General features: G+C 43.2%; 1 protein-coding gene across 6 annotated transcripts in view; it reads left to right on the top strand.

Annotated features, from left to right (window-relative positions):
* The window catches only part of fggy (FGGY carbohydrate kinase domain containing), a 371,941-nt gene that overhangs the window by 24,206 nt on the left and 329,258 nt on the right, over nucleotides 1-18,477 (top strand). For 5 of the 6 annotated variants that reach the window (XR_013579315.1, XM_078561209.1, XM_078561205.1 and 2 more), the window contains exons 2-3: nucleotides 14,101-14,288; nucleotides 15,541-15,652. Coding sequence is in view for 4 of the 6 variants with exons in the window: in XM_078561209.1 (XP_078417335.1) it covers nucleotides 14,112-14,288; nucleotides 15,541-15,652 (289 nt within the window). In the remaining 2 variants the exon portion in view is untranslated. The other variant, XM_078561210.1, reaches the window with a different exon arrangement.

Here is an 18,477-nt window from a genome sequence, read left to right as displayed (position 1 = left end):
TTCCTCAAGTAAAGGGACCAAAACTGAAACAAGTTAAGACTTCGCCAGAGACAGAGCTGGCCAACAGTGAAACCAAAATGAAGGACAAGGACAAAGTTCTGTTGCAGACAGGGAAAGAAAAGACAGAAATAAGATCGGAAAATGTAAATCTGACGCTGGAGCGCAAGGAACCAGACAAAGAAGAAACACTGGATGTCTCAGACATACTCACCAGAGTAGTTGCTGAGCTGAATAAAAAGATTCATAAGCTTGCAAAACGATTTGAAAATAAAAGAGCAAACAAATATTTGGTAGAAATTGTGAAACAAGTGGAAATGAAGGTTCCATTTGCCAAACGTCAGGGCCCAACAGGAAAATGGCGGACACCACGGACAAAGAAAATTCGAGTCCACTCTAGGAATGAATGGAGTGCACATTCCCTGCGGGAAGGCTCAGGACAAACCCACAGTATCCACAGTTAGCAAATCAAAGAAGGAAATCAAACTCTCAGTTGTTAATAAAAAGAAACGCAACTTGGAGTGCAAAAAATAAATCAAACAGAGATAACCAAGCACCAGAAACATGGAGTACTGCCACTATTCCTCCAAATGTGACAGACCAAGATGTGGAAGAACTGTCAAGCCTTAAGACCGTCTGAATTCATAAAGTCAGAGAGTTGAGGTTGGGGAGAAGGGATAGCAAGTAAAGATTGTTTAGTAAATAGCTATACTTCATTGGAAGGGAGGAAAATTTTCTTTATAGATGAAAGGAGGATGTTGTATGATGCTATGTGTGCCAAATACCACTGAAATGTAAAGGTGCTTAGCGGAGCAAGTGTTAACATGAGACTGGAGAATAGCACTGCTTGCGGTATCAGGTATAGAGTCACATGGTATTAGAATCAGATAACAGTCTAGAAGGAACCTGCATGGCAGCAGCACCATGCATGGCAGTAACTGGGACCTGTACATAGTTAAGGATTACCAATAAATGGTTCATGTTTAAACATACAAGTCTCAAGATCTCATCAATGAGGCACCAAACAAACCTATAACACAACACTGTGTCTAGTCATGATGCTCCAGTATTCATGCATGTGGAACAGGCTTGATAGACTAGCTGGTCTTTTCCTGCCAGTCAATTTTGAACATTTGTCTACATGGAACCTTTGGAATAACATTTACTGAATGTGACAACTCCAATTTCAACACCAGGCATTATGTTAGAAACTCACTCACTGCTCCAGAAATGAGGCCCAATTTATTTTAACTCCTGGGCTTCATTTGCATCCCACCTGATACATGGAAAATTGAGAGGAAGTGTGGAAAATCATGTGGCCCTGAGGACTTCTACTGACATTTGGTAGGTGATGAGGTCGGCTGCCTGAACCATCTTGTGGACGTCCTGCCATTGGGAAGGAAGAGCTGCCAGTCCACATCTGGAGAGGCCTAAACTTTCCTTGTGGGACCTGGAGGAGCACTCCTACGCCTTCTTGCCCCACAAGGAAAGTGAAAAAACATAGAGATAAAAACAAAAAACTACTGCGGATGCTGGAAATCCAAAACAAAAACAGAATTACCTGGAAAAACTCAGCAGGTCTGGCAGCATCGGTCGACTCTTTTCTTCTCCACCGATGCTGCCAGACCTGCTGAGTTTTTCCAGGTAATTCTGTTTTTGAAGTGAAAAAACATACCCATTTGGCCCTGATCCTCCTGCCCCAGTCCTCACCCAGGGAAAGCTATTGAGGCATCTCACTCAGGCCATCGCATAAAAATTGCTGTTGAGCCCTAATGATGCCATTAGAGCCAAACCTGCAGATGTGAAACAGAGCACTGACGCTTTTTGGACAGCTGCACCAACATATCTCCTGTACACCACCCATGTGCCCAGGAAACCACATGATAAATTTTTGTTGTTTATGATTGTGGAATACAAAATTTAGGATAGTTTTTACATCAACTGCCAACAAAACTCATGCCTGAAATTCATTGCACTCTTTTCACATGAGCAAAAGAACAGAAAAAGCCTTTCAGATCAGTGATCATATTCTTTCCAACAGACCATTACATGGCTTAAGTCATAGCAACAGTCCCCACCCTTATAGAAAAAATAATGATTTTAGTATGTGATATAATTTAACTCATAGTACAAAAGCTAAGAAATCTCTCATGCCAGGTGAAAGGTCCTTTCTGAAAGAGGGAAAGCAATCATCTCAAATATATTCTTATTTTCCACAACTTGGCTGTGGGACACCTTGCATTATCATTAATTTCTAATTAATTTTGTGTTGTTTTTCCACTACTATGGTTCATCTACATTCTTCCCTATGCACTATTGGTGTACCTAACTTAGAAGGTGGTATAGAGGTGTTACCTGCATGTGGTGAGTCAGCAGGCATGACTGGGTTGCAGCCAGTCCAGGGGAAAGAGTAGCGCGTGTAACAGTACTCCAGAGGGTGAGGTCACAGCTGAGTTCTGTTGCAAAGGACTCAGGTGAAGAGGTCAATGCAGCGGTAAATAGGAAAAAGTTGATGGAAGCACCCCAAAATTCTTGGTGCGTTGTTAGGTTTGCAATGGAGCCCAAAGTCAAGGAGCATGGAGGAGTCTGGCACCAACTTTGTACAGAGCTTTGTGCACAACTAGGACCCTATCCTTTACAGCGTGGAAATGGTTGCCAATTTTATGAGAACACTTGCAGACTTGTGATGACGTTTGACCCGGAAGCAGTAAAGTAAGGAAGATTTGTAATTTCTTTAAAATGTCTGTGGAATCTATCATTGTTTTTAAGAATGTTTGAAACAGACTTTTAAGAGTTAGCTTCAATTATAAAGGGATCAATTGTACCTCTCCTGGATCATAAGAAACACTGGTCCATGTGACCTAGTGACCCTTGATCTGGAAGCAGTACCAACAGGAAGGAAGTTAAGATACAGATAACATGTGGCCATACACAAAGTAGATCTGCAGACATAATAGAGAGCTATAAGCAGAGGAGCTAGAGGGTGAAGGCAATCAGCGCACAGATGCAAACACAAAGGCTTGGATTTTCGTAATGATGGAGAGCCTCTCTGGTGCAGGAGGCCAATATACTGAAGTCCTGCCCCTAAACATGGCACCTAACATTTTCATGGGGGCAGGAATGAGGCTGGGTCAGGATTAGCGCATGCACATTTCCTGGAGGCAGCTGCCCATATTAAACTGCAGCTGGCTCCAGCCATGTCTGATTTTCATGAGCCAGAAATGGGAAAGACACTGTGCATATTAGACCTAGTAGGAACAGGTCTAAGCTTTGCGGTGTCCTTTGGAGAGTTGAGGTATGCATTTAGAGAGGGAGAGGATCCCTTTGAATACGGTGCAGAGACGTGGTTGGGGTTGGAAGGTGCCCATTGGGAGAGGTAACCTGTCCTTTGGGAGACATAAGGTACCCTTTGGGCATGGTTAAAAGGTGGACATGAATGTCTGTATAAAGTGCATAAACTCATTGGAATTGTCAAGAGAATTGTCAAAAGTGTCAAAAAGAACTGTCAAAAGTGTCAAAAACAGCTTAAAAGGAACTGTCAAAAGCAACTCCCAAAAGGAGAACTGTAAAGCTGTTAATGCATTTAAAACCCATGCCCTTTTAAATCTTTGAAATGACTGTGTGGGTTGTTAAAAAAAATATTGCTTGCTATTTTGCTCGGTTGTCATAAGCCTGAAGGTTATCATTACGGGATTAGTGCTGCATGACTGATTTCACAACCTTCCACTATCATAGTGGACTACCTGCCATTTCACAGTTTGACAGCTATAAGTGGCTATAGACTGTTCAAAGTGGGACTATGAATTCTAATGGATTAAGCACTTAAATGAGATGTTTGTTTTTATGCAGGATTAAGCATCTGATGAAATGTTATTTTTGTAAGAGATTATGTAGTTGAAGGAATATAAATGTAGTGAAAGGTTTTATGAATGGGTTTTTAAAAAAAATTAAGTCCGCATTACACACTTAGAACATTATTTTATTTAATCTCAGCATGGGTTCTGAGGTTTTCCCATGGTGGATACTGGGTGAGTTGGCATGGAGGGTGTAAGGGCAAAGGGTGGTTGGTGGGTGGGTGGGGGACATGGGTCAGCATGAGTTGGTTTTTTTTCATTCATGGGATGTAGGCTTCGCTGGCTGGGCTAGCATTTATTGCCCATCCCTAGCTGCCTTTGAAGGCGGTGGTGAGCTGCCTTCTTGAACCTCTGCAGTCCATGTGGTGTAGGTACATGCACAGTGCTGTTAGGAAGGGAGTTCCAGGATTTTGACCTAGCAACAGTGAAGGAACGGCGACATATTTCCAAGTCAGGATGGTGAGTGACTTGGCTGGGGAACGTCCAGTTGGTGGTGTTCCCTTCTATCTGCTGCCCTTGCCTTTCTAGGTGGTAGTGGTTGTGGTTTTGGAAGGTGCTGCCTAAGGAGTCTTGGTGAATTCCTGCAGTGCATCTTGTAGATGGTACACACTGCTGCTACTGTGCATAGGTGGTGGAGGGAGTGAATGTTTGTTGATGTGGTGCCAATCAAGCGGACTGCTTTGTCCTGGACGGTGTCCAGCTTCTTCAGTGTTCTGGGAGCTGCACTCATCCAGGCAAGTGGGGAGTATTCCATCACATTCCTGACTTGTGCCTTGTAGATGGTGGACAGGCTTTGGGGAGCCAGGAGGTGAGTTACTCGTTGCACGATTCCTAGCCCCTGACCTGCTCTTGTAGCCACAGTATTTATAGGGCTAGTCCATTGAACATCAAGGGGTGATGGTAGGATTCTCCCTTGTTGGAGATGGTCACTGCCTGACACTTGTGTGGCGCGAATGTTACTTGCTACATGTCAACCCAAGCCTGGATATTGTCCAGATCTTGCTGCATTTGGACTTGGACTGCTTCAGTATCTGAGGAGTCGCGAATGGTGCTGAACATTGTGCAATCATCAGCGAACATCCCCGCTTCTGGCCTTATGATGGAAGGAAGGTCATCAATGACGCAGCTGAAGATCGTTGGGCCAAGGACACTACCCTGAGGAACTCCTGCAGTGTTGTCCTGGAACTGAGATGACTGACCTCTAACAACCACAACCATCTTCCTTTGTGCTAGGTATGGCTCCAACCAGCGAAGAGTTTTCCCCGATTCCCATTGACACCAATTTTGTGAGGGCTCCTTGATGCCACACTCGGTTGAATACTGCCTTGATGTCAACGGCAGTCACTCTCATCTCACCTCGGGAGTTCAGCTCTTTTGTCCATGTTTGAACCAAGGTCCTAATGAGGTCAGGAGCCGAGTGGCCATGATGGAACCCAAACTGGGCATCAGTGAGCAGGTTATTGCTAAGCGAGTGCTGCTTGATAGCACTGTTGATGACCCCTTCCATTACTTTACTGATGATGGAGAGTAGACTGATGGGGCGGTAATTGGCCGGGTTGGATTTGTCCTGCTTTTTGTATACAGGACATACCTGGGCAATGTACCACATAGCCAGGTAGATGCCAGTGTTGTAGCTGTACTGGAACAGTTTGGCTAGGGGCGCGGCAAGTTCTGGAGCGCAAGCCTTCAGCATTATTGCTGGAATGTTGTCAGGGTTCATAGCCTTTGCAGTATCCAGTGCCTTCAGCTGTTTCTTGATATCATGTGGAGTGAATTGAATTGGCTGAAGACTGGCATCTGTGATGCTGGGGACCTCCGGAGGAGGCCAAGGCCGAGATGGATCATCTACTTGGCACTTCTGGCTGAAGATTGCTGCGAATGCTTCACCTTTATCTTTTACACTGCTGTCCTGGGCTCCTCCATCATTGAGGATGGGGATATTTGTGGAGCAACCTCCTTCAGTGTGTTGTTTAATTGTCCACCACCATTCACGCTTGGATGTGGCAGGACTGCAGAGCTTAAATCTGATCCGTTGGTTGTGGGATCGCTTAGCTCTCTCTATCATTTGCTGCATATGCTGTTTGGCATGCAAGTAGTCCTGTTTTATAGCTTCACCAGGTTGACACCTCATTTTTAGGTATGCCTGGTGCTGCTCCTGGCATGCTCTTCTGCACTCTTAGTTGAATCAGGGTTGATCCCCTGGCTTGATGATAATAGTAGAGTAGGGGATATGCCGGGCCATGAGGTTACAGACTGTGTTCTAGTACAATTCTGCTGCTGATGGCCCACAGTGCCTCATGGATGCCCAGTCTTGAATTGCTAGATCTGTTCGAAATCCAATCCAATGTAGCACGTGGTAGTGCCACACAACACGATGGCGGATATCCTCAATGTGAAGGCGGGACTTTGCCTCCCCAATGATCGTGTGGTGATCACTCTACCAATGCTGTCATGGACAGATGCATCCGCGGCAGGCAGGTTGGTGAGGATGAGGTCAAGTATGTTTTTCCCTCTTGTTGGTTCCTTCTCCTTCTGCCTCAGACCCAGTCTAGCGGCTATGTCATTTAGGACTCGGCCAGCTCAGTTAGTAGTGGTGCTACTGAGCCACTCCTGGTGATGGACATTGAAGTCCCCCACCCAGAGTACATTCTGTGCCCCTGCCACCCTCGGTGCTTCCTCCAAGTGATGTTCAACATGGAGGAGCACTGATTCATCAGCTGAGAAAGGGCGGTATGTAGAAATCAGCAGGAGGTTTCCTTGCTCATGTTTGACCTGATGCCATGAGACTTCATGGGGTCCAGAGTTGATGTGAGAATTCCCAGGGCAACTCCCTCCCGACTGTATACCACTGTGCCGCCACCTCTGCTGGGTCTGTCCTTCCGGCGGGACAGGACATACCCAAGGATGGTGATGGTGGTGTCTGGGACATTATCTGTAAGGTATGATTCTGTGAGGATGACTATGTCAGGCTGTTGCTTGACTAGTCTGCGAGACAGCTCTCCCAATTTTGGCACTAGCCCTCAAGCGTTGGTAAGAAGGACTTTGCAGGGTCGATAAGACTGTGATTGTCATTGTCATTTCCGGTGCCTAGGTCGAAGCCGGGTGATCCGTCCGATTTCATTCCTTTCTTGTGTCTTTGTAGCGGTTTGTTACAACTGAGTGGCATTTCAGAGGGCATTTAAGAGTCAACCACATTGCAGTGGGTCTGGAGTCACATGTAGGCCAGACCAGGTAATGACGACAGATTTCCTTCCCTAAAGGACATGAGTGTACCAGATGGGTTTTTACAACAATCGGCAATGGTTTCATGGTCATCGTTGGACATTTAATTCCAGATGTTTTATTGAATTCAAATTCCTCCATCTGCCGTGGTGGGATTTGAATCCGGGTCCCCAGAGCATTACTCTGGGTCTCTGGATTATTAGTCCAGCGACAATAGCACTACGCCATCACCTACGCCTGGTACTAAGTTGGCAGGGGCTATAAAGGGCCATGGGGGTGGTGGAAGGACATAGGCTGGCATAGGGGCTACAAAAGGCCAGGGGGTGGGTAGAAGGGCATAGGTTGGCATAGAGGTTATGAGATGCCATGGGGGTTAGGTGGAGGACATGGATGTGGCATGGTGAGTGTGTGGGAGACAAAAAGGATACGAGGGGTGAGGGCTGGAGGGCTGTTTTTTGTTTCATTACATTTTTAAAAATCCTGGACAAAGAACCAGTAAAGAACCAGTGCACTAAAGCAGACCTTCTACACCTGGAAGCTTCTGCCTGTTTCTGAAGTTGCCCGCCATGATTCCCATTTTCGTCCGCCTCATCCCAACTGCAAATCGGATGTTTTTGGCTCTTTCTCTTGTATCGGGTTTGCAGAGCCAGGAATTGTCCTGACTCTGCAGTCCCGACCCGGGAGTGAATATTCAGGCCAAAGGAAAAGCAGACAGAGACAGATAAGGGAACACAGAGTTCTTGTGAGGGGAAGAAGCAAAAGACTCTCAGGAAGAGGTCAGATTTTTTTGCTTGACATCAAAGGAGACAGGAGCTCTTTCAGGTACTGCGTGAGCTGGCTAAAATAAGGCCTATAACCTGGAAAACTGTGAGTAGCTTGGAGATACTGCTGGCTGTTTTCCCAAAAGTGGCCAAACCGTATTGGTTGAAAAGGAACCCTGGAAAGGTTCACCATCAGGACTGTTTTGACACGAGGGAGAGTGGGTTCATAGACGTGCTCCTTGCTGATGATAATCGTACCTGTGAAACTTGGAGGCGTAAACTGTCGTTCTATCCTGACCGGATTGTGTGAATAAACAACAGGATATTGTGGAACTGCGTAGCTATGTAATGCCATACATGCTTGTAGTTGTGTAAGACATATCTTTGTTTATCAACTATTTGAAGTGAAATTTACCTTTTTATTTGAAATATCAATTGCCTGTTAATTCATGTTTAACTTGTGTTGACTCTGAATTGTGTTAAAGTAAAAGCTACATAAAATGGACTCTTGTTGGTAATTTCTTTATTTGGGGGTCCTATGGTAAATTTTTGGTTATTTTGGTTAACGGTTCCCCATGGGAATTGAACCAAAATTGGGGGCTTGAGTCTGTGATTGAACCTGGAGACTGTAAAGCTGGTTTGCTGGAGGAACTTTCCAGCATTTAAACAAACAAGCTTTCACATTTGCTTTTGCTATATTTTATTTGGAAATCTACATGGTTACCTTTTGAGGATCTAACCTTTGTTGAGAGATAGGATCTTTCAGAGATTTGAAACAATTAAGAAAAGACGATTTACAAGCTGTAGCAAAGCCCTTGGGGATTAAGGTAAGATCAGGAGCTAAGAGGGTTGGCATCCTTGAATTGGCAAGGCACTCAGGGCTCAAGTAAGAAAGGCAGTTCTGTTAGTGATTGAGTACAACTGGCCAGAATTGAAAAATAAATAGAACTGTGAAAGATTGACTTAGAAAGAGAGAAATTGGCAAGAGAAGAAAGAAGTAAGGAAAGAGATAGGGAAAGAGGGCAGACATAAAGCAAAAGAGAGAGACAGATGAAAAACTCAAAATGGAACCTGAGTTCTGGTTAGTGAACTTGAGTTAATGAGGGGAAATGAAGCTGACTTAGAGAGAACTCCCCTTAATTTTGATTTGATGAAGAATTTTTACTTAGTGAGAAAGGAGTGGAGATGTACTTTGTGTCCTTTGAGAAAATTGCCATGGATCTGAATTTTCAGAAAAAACAGTACTCCTACAAAGCGTTTTGGTGGGGAAGGCTTTGATGGTATACTCATCCCTTTCAGCAGAGCACTCATGTGATTACGAAGAAGTAAAGATTGCTGTACTCAGTGTTTACGAGTTGGTACCAGAAGCCTACAGGCATAAATTTAGAAATTTTAGAAAGCAAACAGGTCAGACCCATGTAGAATTTGCCAGGGGGGGGGGAGGAAATGTCATTCAATAGGTGGGGTAGGTTGATGAAGGTGGAACAGAACTTTGATAACCTAGGGAGGTGATGTTGCTGGGGGAAATCAAAAATAGTGTCCCTTTGTGATTCTGGTCTCACCTGAAGCCCACAAAGTTCATAAAATAAGGGAAGCCTCAGTAATGGCAGACAATTGTGAGTTAATTCATAAATGATTAGGAACTGGAAACTTGTGGAGAAACTGGAATGAGGGGAAGGTCGATGATGAGAAGAGGAAAGGGGCTGCTGAGAAAGAGGGAGAAGGCAAGGACCTTCTTGGATTAGTAGAAGTGAAGGTTCGGATGACAGCTTTAGTTCAAAGTGTTCAATATGCTATTTTTGTCATAAGAAAGGACACATGAAGGCTGAATGCTGGAAGTTAAAATCCAAACCTGTTGCATTTGTCTAGTCAAGGGGTGTGCCCCAGATGATAATGGCCTGATGGTAAAACTCATAACAAGCAGGGAGTCTCCCACATTCACTGAGAGGATAAATCGGGTGATGGAAAGCTATGGAGGTTTTTTGCTCGAAGGTGAAGTGTCCCCCATGTTCATCTGCTGAGGCAGGCAAATCGATTATTATCCTTCAAGGTACAGGATCAGCGTAGTCACTGATGTTGGCAGGTTACGTGAAGCTCTCTCTAAAAGTTTGGAAGAATAAAAAGGGATTGATTCACAGTATTGATGGAAATTGTTCCTTTGTATAAGGTTAATTTAAAATATGGTTTAATCGCTGGTTGTCTAATTGTGGGTGTAATCTGTTGAAGATGTTCATTTCTTGTTAGGAAATGACTTGGCTGGGGGTAAGGCATTGCTGTCTCCTGTCTTCGGGAAAGCCCAGCAAGGCTGTTGAAACTGAAATTGTACAGGAAAAACTGAATAATTTAACAGAATCCATGACTTTCTGTAACCTGCTGTGAGAATTAATGTTTCGACTAAAGATGTGTCCAAAAAGTCAAACTCAGCTTGCTAATTTTAAAAGGACATTGGAGCATCAGGCTGTAAAGGAAAAGTTAATAGCAGTTAGCGAAGCTTTAAAATAGCCTGAACTAAAAATGCAGGAAAAGTATGAGCAAGATGAGGCACAGCGGAAAGCTACCAACCCTACTCAAAGCTAATGATGAAACAGAGGGAAAAAGTATTTTGAAAAAGAGTGGAAAAGCTGAGTCCAATGCTGACACTATTGAGTTGCGAGAAATGATACATGTTCTTGAGTGTAATTTAAACCTTCAAAACAGAGAGGCAATTGTTTTCGCTAGATAGGAATTAGACAAAGCTTGAATGTAGTGGGAGGACGAAAAGTAAAAAGAAATTAAGAAAATTTGTGGACTAAATAAAAAGGAGCGTCAAGCTTTCTTAGCTGAACATCAACATAACCTGATGAAAGCTCTTGAAGCAGCTTCAGCGGTTTTTACTTGACAGAAGAATGAACTGTATGCACAAAGGGAGGAAGTGTTAAACTTGCATCTCCTGAAAAAGAAAACCGAAGAGTTAAATTTAAAAATAATCTTGAATTTAAACATGATGAGGTGAATTCAATTGTTATGAAGAACAGTTAGGATGTTTGACTGTTTGAAACTTCTTTCGAAGACTTGGGCATTTAAAAAAAACGTACAGACATAGAAGAAAATGGAGATCAGTTGTTAAAACCTGAAAAGAATGCTTCAGAGTGTTTTAGAAAGTGAAAACCCTGATGACAATTTAGTGTCTGGCTTTAAAGAAGAGAACAGGAAATTGCTGAATCCAGAGAGTAAGAAACGCTATGACAAGAGATTTGTCCTTAGATTCCAGCTCATAGCTGCTAGGACCCAGATTTCAAATGGTTTGCCAGAAATCAGTTCTTAACCAAGTTAACCAGACTAAAAGAATTGAAGGATCTTAAGGCCCATCACGGAAACTATCCCAGGGTCCAGAATATGCACAATCCAATACTGATTTTAAAAAAAATCAATATGAAGAATGCCAAACCAAGGTATAATCTTTTAACAAAGAATCAAAGGTTGTTTTAGTGGAGTTTGATGCCGCAGCAATTTACACTAAAAATTGTGTGTATCGCAGGCTGAAACAATGTGATTGCGGATGTCAAGAGTTTAAAGAATAGGGACAGAAACATTGTCCTAAAGCCAGGTGAACATATTGAATTTTATAAGATTATAAAATAACACTGTATGTTTGTAATGAAGCTTATTTTATAAATACGATGTGTTGCATGTAATATACTAGTTGTTAAAGTGTTTATGATAACTTGCAATATTTGGAACACTGTTGTGAGGAAAGCTTCACTACAATAAATTTGTTGTTTTGTCCAGGGCGAGGGGGTGGGGGAGTGTGACAACATTTGTCCAGAAGCAGTAAAGTAAGGGAAATGTGTAATTTCTTTAAAAGGCCTGCGGAATCTGTAGTTGTTTTTAAAAAAGGACTTTTAAGAGTTTGCATCAATTATAAAGGAATCAATTGTACTTTTCTTGGATAAGAAATACAGAACTATGCAAGAACTGGCAACCCTTGACCTGGAAGCAGTACAAACAGGAAGAAAATTAAATATAGATGCCGTGTGTCCACACACAAAGGAGAACTGCAGACACATAGGAGAGCTACAGGTAGAGGAGCTGGAGGGTCAAGGCGATTGGTACCTCATCCAACAACTCCAACATCCACAACCTCCACCAACAATGCACAGTGGCAGCAGTTTGTATCATCTACAAGATGCACTGCAGCAACTCATCCAAGGCTCCGATGAAGCACCTTCCAAACGCGCAACCCCTACCACGTCAAAGGACGAGTGCAGCAGACGCATGAGAACAACATCACCTGCAAGTTCCCCTCCAAGCTTCACAACGTCCTGAATTGAAACTATATCGCCTTTCTTTCACTGTTGCTGGGTCAAAATCCTGGAACTCCCTCCAAAACAGCACTGTGGGTGTACTTATACCACATGGACTGCAGCAGTTCAAGAACGCAGCTCACCACCACCTTCTCAAGGGCAATTAGGGATGGGCAATAAAAATGCTGGCCTAGCCAGCAACGTCCACGTCCAGTGAAAGAATAAACAAATGACCCTAGGTGGGTAAGGCTTCCTCTTGAGAACCCTCGTCTTTGTTCGTTTGTGAAAGGCTTCTCCTCTTTGCTGTCTCCGCTCCATTTGCATTTCATGCTGCAGCCCAAGAAGAACTGCAACTATATCTCCCATTACTGGGAGTAAGTGCTCTGCTCAGAGGCCTTTCAAATCCACACCGCACCTTTAAAAGATCCACTACCACACCCTGCTGACTGAAAAAGTGCTCGTCAACTCCTCTAAAATCCACAGTACACTGTATTTCCACTATCTATTCAGCAGCAAAAAAAAGTTAAAAGCACCTCACCTGAAAATTGAATGGCGATGTCTTTAAATAGCAATAGTCGGAGGTGGGTCCTTATGTAGCTGGACGCATATTCAGCTGTTCATGTATAAGAAAGGGCATTAACAGGATCCACAAGGTCCAAAATTTGTGTGCAAAATCAGCATTACATGCTGATTGACATCATGATTACTCTGCATGCTTCTGGTACGTGCATGGGACCAATGTTCCCTCTAACTACCGTTTACTGTGTGCAGCCAGCTTGTTGCACTGCATGGTCCCTTAAAGATTTACACAGGGCCATGTATGCATGCATTTTAAAGGGAACATTGTGCATGGTCTGCTTGTTCCCAGTGTGGCACATTCCCGATTGCTGCATGGCTGCACATGTGTGCAGTTTAAAGGGAGCATTGTGAGCACCTACACCATCGCCCTTTCAAATATGATGATCACCTTGGGCCACGCCAGAATTCAATGGTAGCAGACCCTCTGCCATGTTTTTCGTTTCCTGGCTCCCAGAGTGCCAAGACTAGCTGCACGACAGAGCTGAATTTTGCAGCTTTAGGGTCTTAAGATTGAGAAAGATCTTTATTATAACGTGAACTTCCTCTCGTGCATCACATTCGTTTTTGGGCAGTGTGCCAAGCATTGTACCCTGACTCTAAATATGCCATTCACAAATAACATTTGTTTTTAATTATAATAAAAGACCTTCAAAGTGCATCCCAAAGCTCATTGGTGACAGCTTCACTTTAACTGGACACTTTCAGTGAACAGTTAGTAATCATATATCAACAATGCAACAGATGACCATTGCGCTTATTTTTCACTTAGTGAAGAATGAATACCTAGAGGCAATGGACTATTGTGTCACTGAATTACAGCAATAGAATGCAGTCTTAGCCCATATGAAAAAAATAGGTAGCACAAATTACTTATTTAAATTGGTGTTTGTGGACTGTATAAAAATTATGTTATAATACGAGTCATTTTTATAGTCTTTGATCCTGATTTCACATCATGTACATAAGAGCTTATTAGCTTTGTGCGGACTGTTGCAATAACTTTAGATTTTGATCAAAATAGCCCATAAAATTTACTTTTCATCTTCTCTAACTTTCTTACAAAGGCAAGATATGGGTCAAATGAGCTGCTAAATATTATATTCATTTAAGTGTTTTTGTTAATAGTTAGAACATCATGAATAATTCACATTAAACATTAAAATGATGTGAGGTGATTTTTTTGCCATATGAATAAAGCACATTGTGTGGAACATTGGAATAAATTTTGATTAAATCAGAAGTAACAAAGATAATGGGAATTGCTGCATCATCTCTTCATAACTTTCTTATAGATAAGCTGTCAGATCTTCCTTATTTGTGACTTGGTAAATGATTAGATATTTTTTACTTGTGGAATGCCACATTTCACAGTTCCCAATTGAGTATCCTTTGTTTAATTCACAGACTGACCCAACATGAAGTACTACATGGGGATCGATGTGGGAACTGCAAGTGTACGAGCAGCACTTACAGACCAGAATGGCAAAGTGGTCGTGCAAGCTGAACAACCGATCCAAATTTGGAAACCACAGCCTGACTACTATGAGCAGTCTTCAGCTGATATCTGGGCAGCCTGCTGTACTGTTTCAAAGGTATAATTATAAGAAGATTTGCGTGACAATATTGAACAAAACAACTATTCACAGACCAGGCTGTATTTCTGTAACACAGCAATCCTGTACCTTGTCTGCTACTGGCATTTCTGTCAAATACAAAGAACTACAGTTTAAGCCACTGAAATGTAACAGAGTTTTCTGTCAAATCTCATTGCATTTATAAAGATTAATGAAAATGTTGTAACAATAACCATAGTCCTTATGCCACTTGGCATGAGGATTGTGATTACTAATGCAGCATTTTTTATCGTGCTCTTAGCAATAATTGGCAAACAGTTTCCTCCATAAAACCAAAATTTCCTGGCATGAAATGTTGGGCCATTATGATATTTGTTCTAGATAGACTAGATGATGAGCCACTGGCAAATATCACTGTTGTGGTTGGAAAAGGAAGTGCCAATTGCAGCAGACACAGTCATTTAGTTGAAGAAATTTCTGCAACTGCCTCATATTTTTCCTGTGTTGCATTTCTACATTGTATTTAACTGTTTTTCAACAGCCTGAAATAGACTCTGTAACCGACAATAAGCTATTTACTCTAAAAAAGGAGGCCCAGTAGTATAGTAGCTGCTGCACTTCATAATCATATGGTGGCATATGATATATTTCAGTAGCTTGCATGTGAAGCAAAAGTTCACTATTATTATTCTGGAGCTATGCTATTGTTTTAACTAAATATTGGCAAAATGGTGCACCAAGGATTGCCAAAAACCCAAAGTTTACCTCTAGAAGTGACTGTACTACTGAGCCGGAGAGAACGTCAAGTGCAGAAACCTGAAAATTGAATGGCATTTTCAATCTTTGTTGTACTATTGTGGGGAAGTGACGAGCAGAGATCAGGTGGTTTTCCATTGGGAGTAAGGTAATTGGATATGTCGCAATTCCCACACCTTCTTGCATATCACCTTGCTGCTAGGATCAGAATGATTTTGGCGGTGGCCTATACAATGGTTTCTTACCTGCTTTCTTGACAGCGGTTAGTAAATGAAGTGGAAAAACTATGAAGGAAAGAGTAGAAAAATATTATAAATGAAGCAGCCTTACATTGAAACAAACACACCTTTGTAACTATTGTCTTCCCAAGCTTGATTTGAACCTAGAGGTCGAAGGAGGAGGTGGGCCGGAACCAAAGGCTACATCCGATCAGTGAATACAGAAAAATGCAGATTATAATGATAAACAAATTAACAACTAATTTTATTACTGCATATTTTCCTTTATCTTGCAGAGAATAGCTCAGGCAGCTAATCTGTGCTATCTCCAAGGAATTGGCTTTGACGCTACCTGTTCTCTTGTTGTGCTTGACGAAAACTTTGAGCCTCTAGCAGTTAATGCAGAAGGTAAGTCTCCTTCCTACTTCCTATCACATATATAAAGATCGATATCCGTCTGTTATGCATTCAATCATTTCATGATCGAAGCATTTTTAAATGTTGCAACAGTAGTTGGCATAATGTTAAATGACGTAACCATACATGATAATGTCATGTTTTGTAATATATAACATTATTTAACATGTCCATCTAAGCCATAAGTTAGTAACCCACCTTTGGAACCATTTAAAAAAAACTTGGAAAAAGTTCAAAATGTTTGACTTCAGAATGTAAGCTGAAAAGCACCCTAGCTTGATGCAAATGAAAGCAACCAGTGGGAAGATAGTGCTAAGGACACCTGAAGAAAAATGCCATTCAGGATTAATTAGAAAACATTGAAGAGATTGCGAGGATCAGCACCACATTCGCACCACATTCCTTGCAAGGATTGAAAAAGTCAAGACAACCCACCAGAATCTGCTCCACCATTTCGAAATATGGAAAACTTCCTGACTTTTTTCACCATCAGTGGGAGGTATTTAAGGAAGTATATAGTTAAATACAAGACCAACTAAAGATCAAAAGTGTCACTTGTACAGTCAAGCAACCATGCTTAACATATGAGGTAAATATAAAGCTAAAGGAAGTAGTTTACACAAATGCCAAGAACAGCAGGAGAAATCCAGAAAGCAACAAAGGGGCACAGAAAAAATATTACAAGTTGCAAAAACGGGAATATATAGGAAGTGTACAGGCCCCATTTGTCTTATTTTGCAGAACACAACAGAGAAGATTACTGGAAAATAGATAAAGTGCAGTTATCAACACTGAAAACAGAATGTGGAGAGAAATTTGTAGAATTGTGTAATGCACGTTGCAGCAAAATAATGAATAGGTGTAAAAAATATAATGTTTTGCATGGAGCAACAAGTTATTTATATCTTAAGCAAATGTTAATGGGTAGGTAAATAGTGTTATATATATGTAGCAGGAAAGATAAGCGGGAGCTCAGCATCCTGACTAGTGATGTCAGTGCGGGACTGGATTCCCGACCTTGCCCACTGCAGGGCATTCCTTGCAGGGCACTGGATCCCTGCCAGCAGAGGTCATCACCCCGGGAGGACACCAGGCAGGGAACTTGGTCGGCCCAGTGGGCCTCCCTCGGTTTGAGAAGTGATGCCCGCTGCAGGCTGAGGGCGGAAGCTTGGAACATGGGCTGAAGTAGAAGGGGGTGGAGCCTGGAGTGCAGGCTGAATAGGGAGGTGGAGCGAGAAGTCGCAGAGAGAAAGAGAGAGCAGGGTGGCAGCAAGGAGCAGGAGCAGATCTCTCAGACAGGTGAGTCACAGCATCAAGGACCTAAAGCCATGAGTAGGAACAGACCGAAGCCTCTGACAGTGGCTAGAGAACTGGGAAGTAGCAGTGGAGCGGGTAAACAGCTTCTGGAGACCTAGACGGACCACTTGGACAGCACCCCTGAATTTGAAAGGCCACGAAGAGAGGAAGATCCCCTTCATATTTGGGAGACAAGGCAGTCTGGGTCACGATGTAACGGGAAGTTAACAGTAAGAGGGACTACCCACTGTACTCTCCTGCTTGGTTGGTTATAGATCGGGTGTTAAGCTCTCAGCGGTCTCCTGGTGGATCTGGAGCATTGGCATAAATGTCCATTGTAAATAGTTTGTTTCTCTGAGCTAAGCTCTTCTATTAACTTTTATAAAGATCTGATTCCAGTTGAATAAAGAATCCCTGGGTGGAATTTTCCATGCCCATTGGTGTGTGGCCATGCTGGGTGTGAGCGGACAATATGGCTGGCAGGCCAAAAGTCAGTTTCATGATGTTGTGAAACTGGGTTGCAATCGTCTGCTCCGCCTGTCAATGGCGGGCCGCCTTTCCTGCCGCCACACATTGGGAATTGCACTTGAATACATATGCATATCATTATAAGCCCTGCTCACCGGAATCATCCCCCATGCTGCATCATCCGGGCACGTTGGCATGATTGCACGCCGACGTGTTTCACAGTGGCATTTATAAGGCGTGCGCCTGGCGAGCTGCACTTCGAGGGGAACTTGGAGGTGAGTGCACAGTAACATTGCGCAGCACTTGCGAAGGTCGCCTGTTGGACCTCAAGGTTGAGGCGCTGCGCATTCAGGCAAGGGCACAAGCAAGTTGCATTTTCTCAGCTGGCTCACAATGCGGTGCTGGGGCAAGGGCTGCACTACAGTTGATGGTGGTGCACAAGCACGTGCGAGTGGGGTGGTGGTGGGAAGTGGCCATGCATTAGGGAAACCTTGTATAAAGTGACCGTTCTTCTGCAGCTGAGACAGTTCAGGTGCAGCCATGTTGACATGCATGGAGTCAGGCCTCTAGCTTACCTGCCCATTCAAGCAAAGCAGCGGAATGAAAGTGCCACCAAATGCCCCAGAGCTTTTAAATTTTCGGGCACAGATTGCAAACTGATGAGCGTTTTAGTGGACTGCAGGACACTTGGATGACTGAGCAAGTTGTACAATCTCCTTGCGAAAGCTGGACATGGAGCTGTCACTGGTGGAGGCATTCACAGCCCCTTGCAATGTCATCATTCAGGTTTGGACCAGTCTCCCCCATGGTTCAAGCTAACAGCGCAGCCTCTTGCAGTGCAGGTTAGGAGAATTCCTGCACCTGAGCTGAGAGCACAGCATGCAGTCCAGTGGGCAAAGCTGCCACCAATCAGTCAGGTGAGTGGAGCAGAGGTGGGTGGGGTTTCGGGCAGCGCACTAAACTCTGGCCATCCAAGTAGTGGCCAGAACTCTCTGGGATGCATTAAGGGGCCTTCAGACTTAACCAAGAGAAGTTCTTAGTACACTCAAGCT

This window comes from Cetorhinus maximus, chromosome 17 (genome assembly GCF_964194155.1).
Source record: "Cetorhinus maximus chromosome 17, sCetMax3.hap1.1, whole genome shotgun sequence".
Classification (NCBI taxonomy): Eukaryota; Metazoa; Chordata; class Chondrichthyes; order Lamniformes; family Cetorhinidae; genus Cetorhinus; species Cetorhinus maximus.
This window is presented reverse-complemented; position numbering and strand designations above follow the sequence as displayed.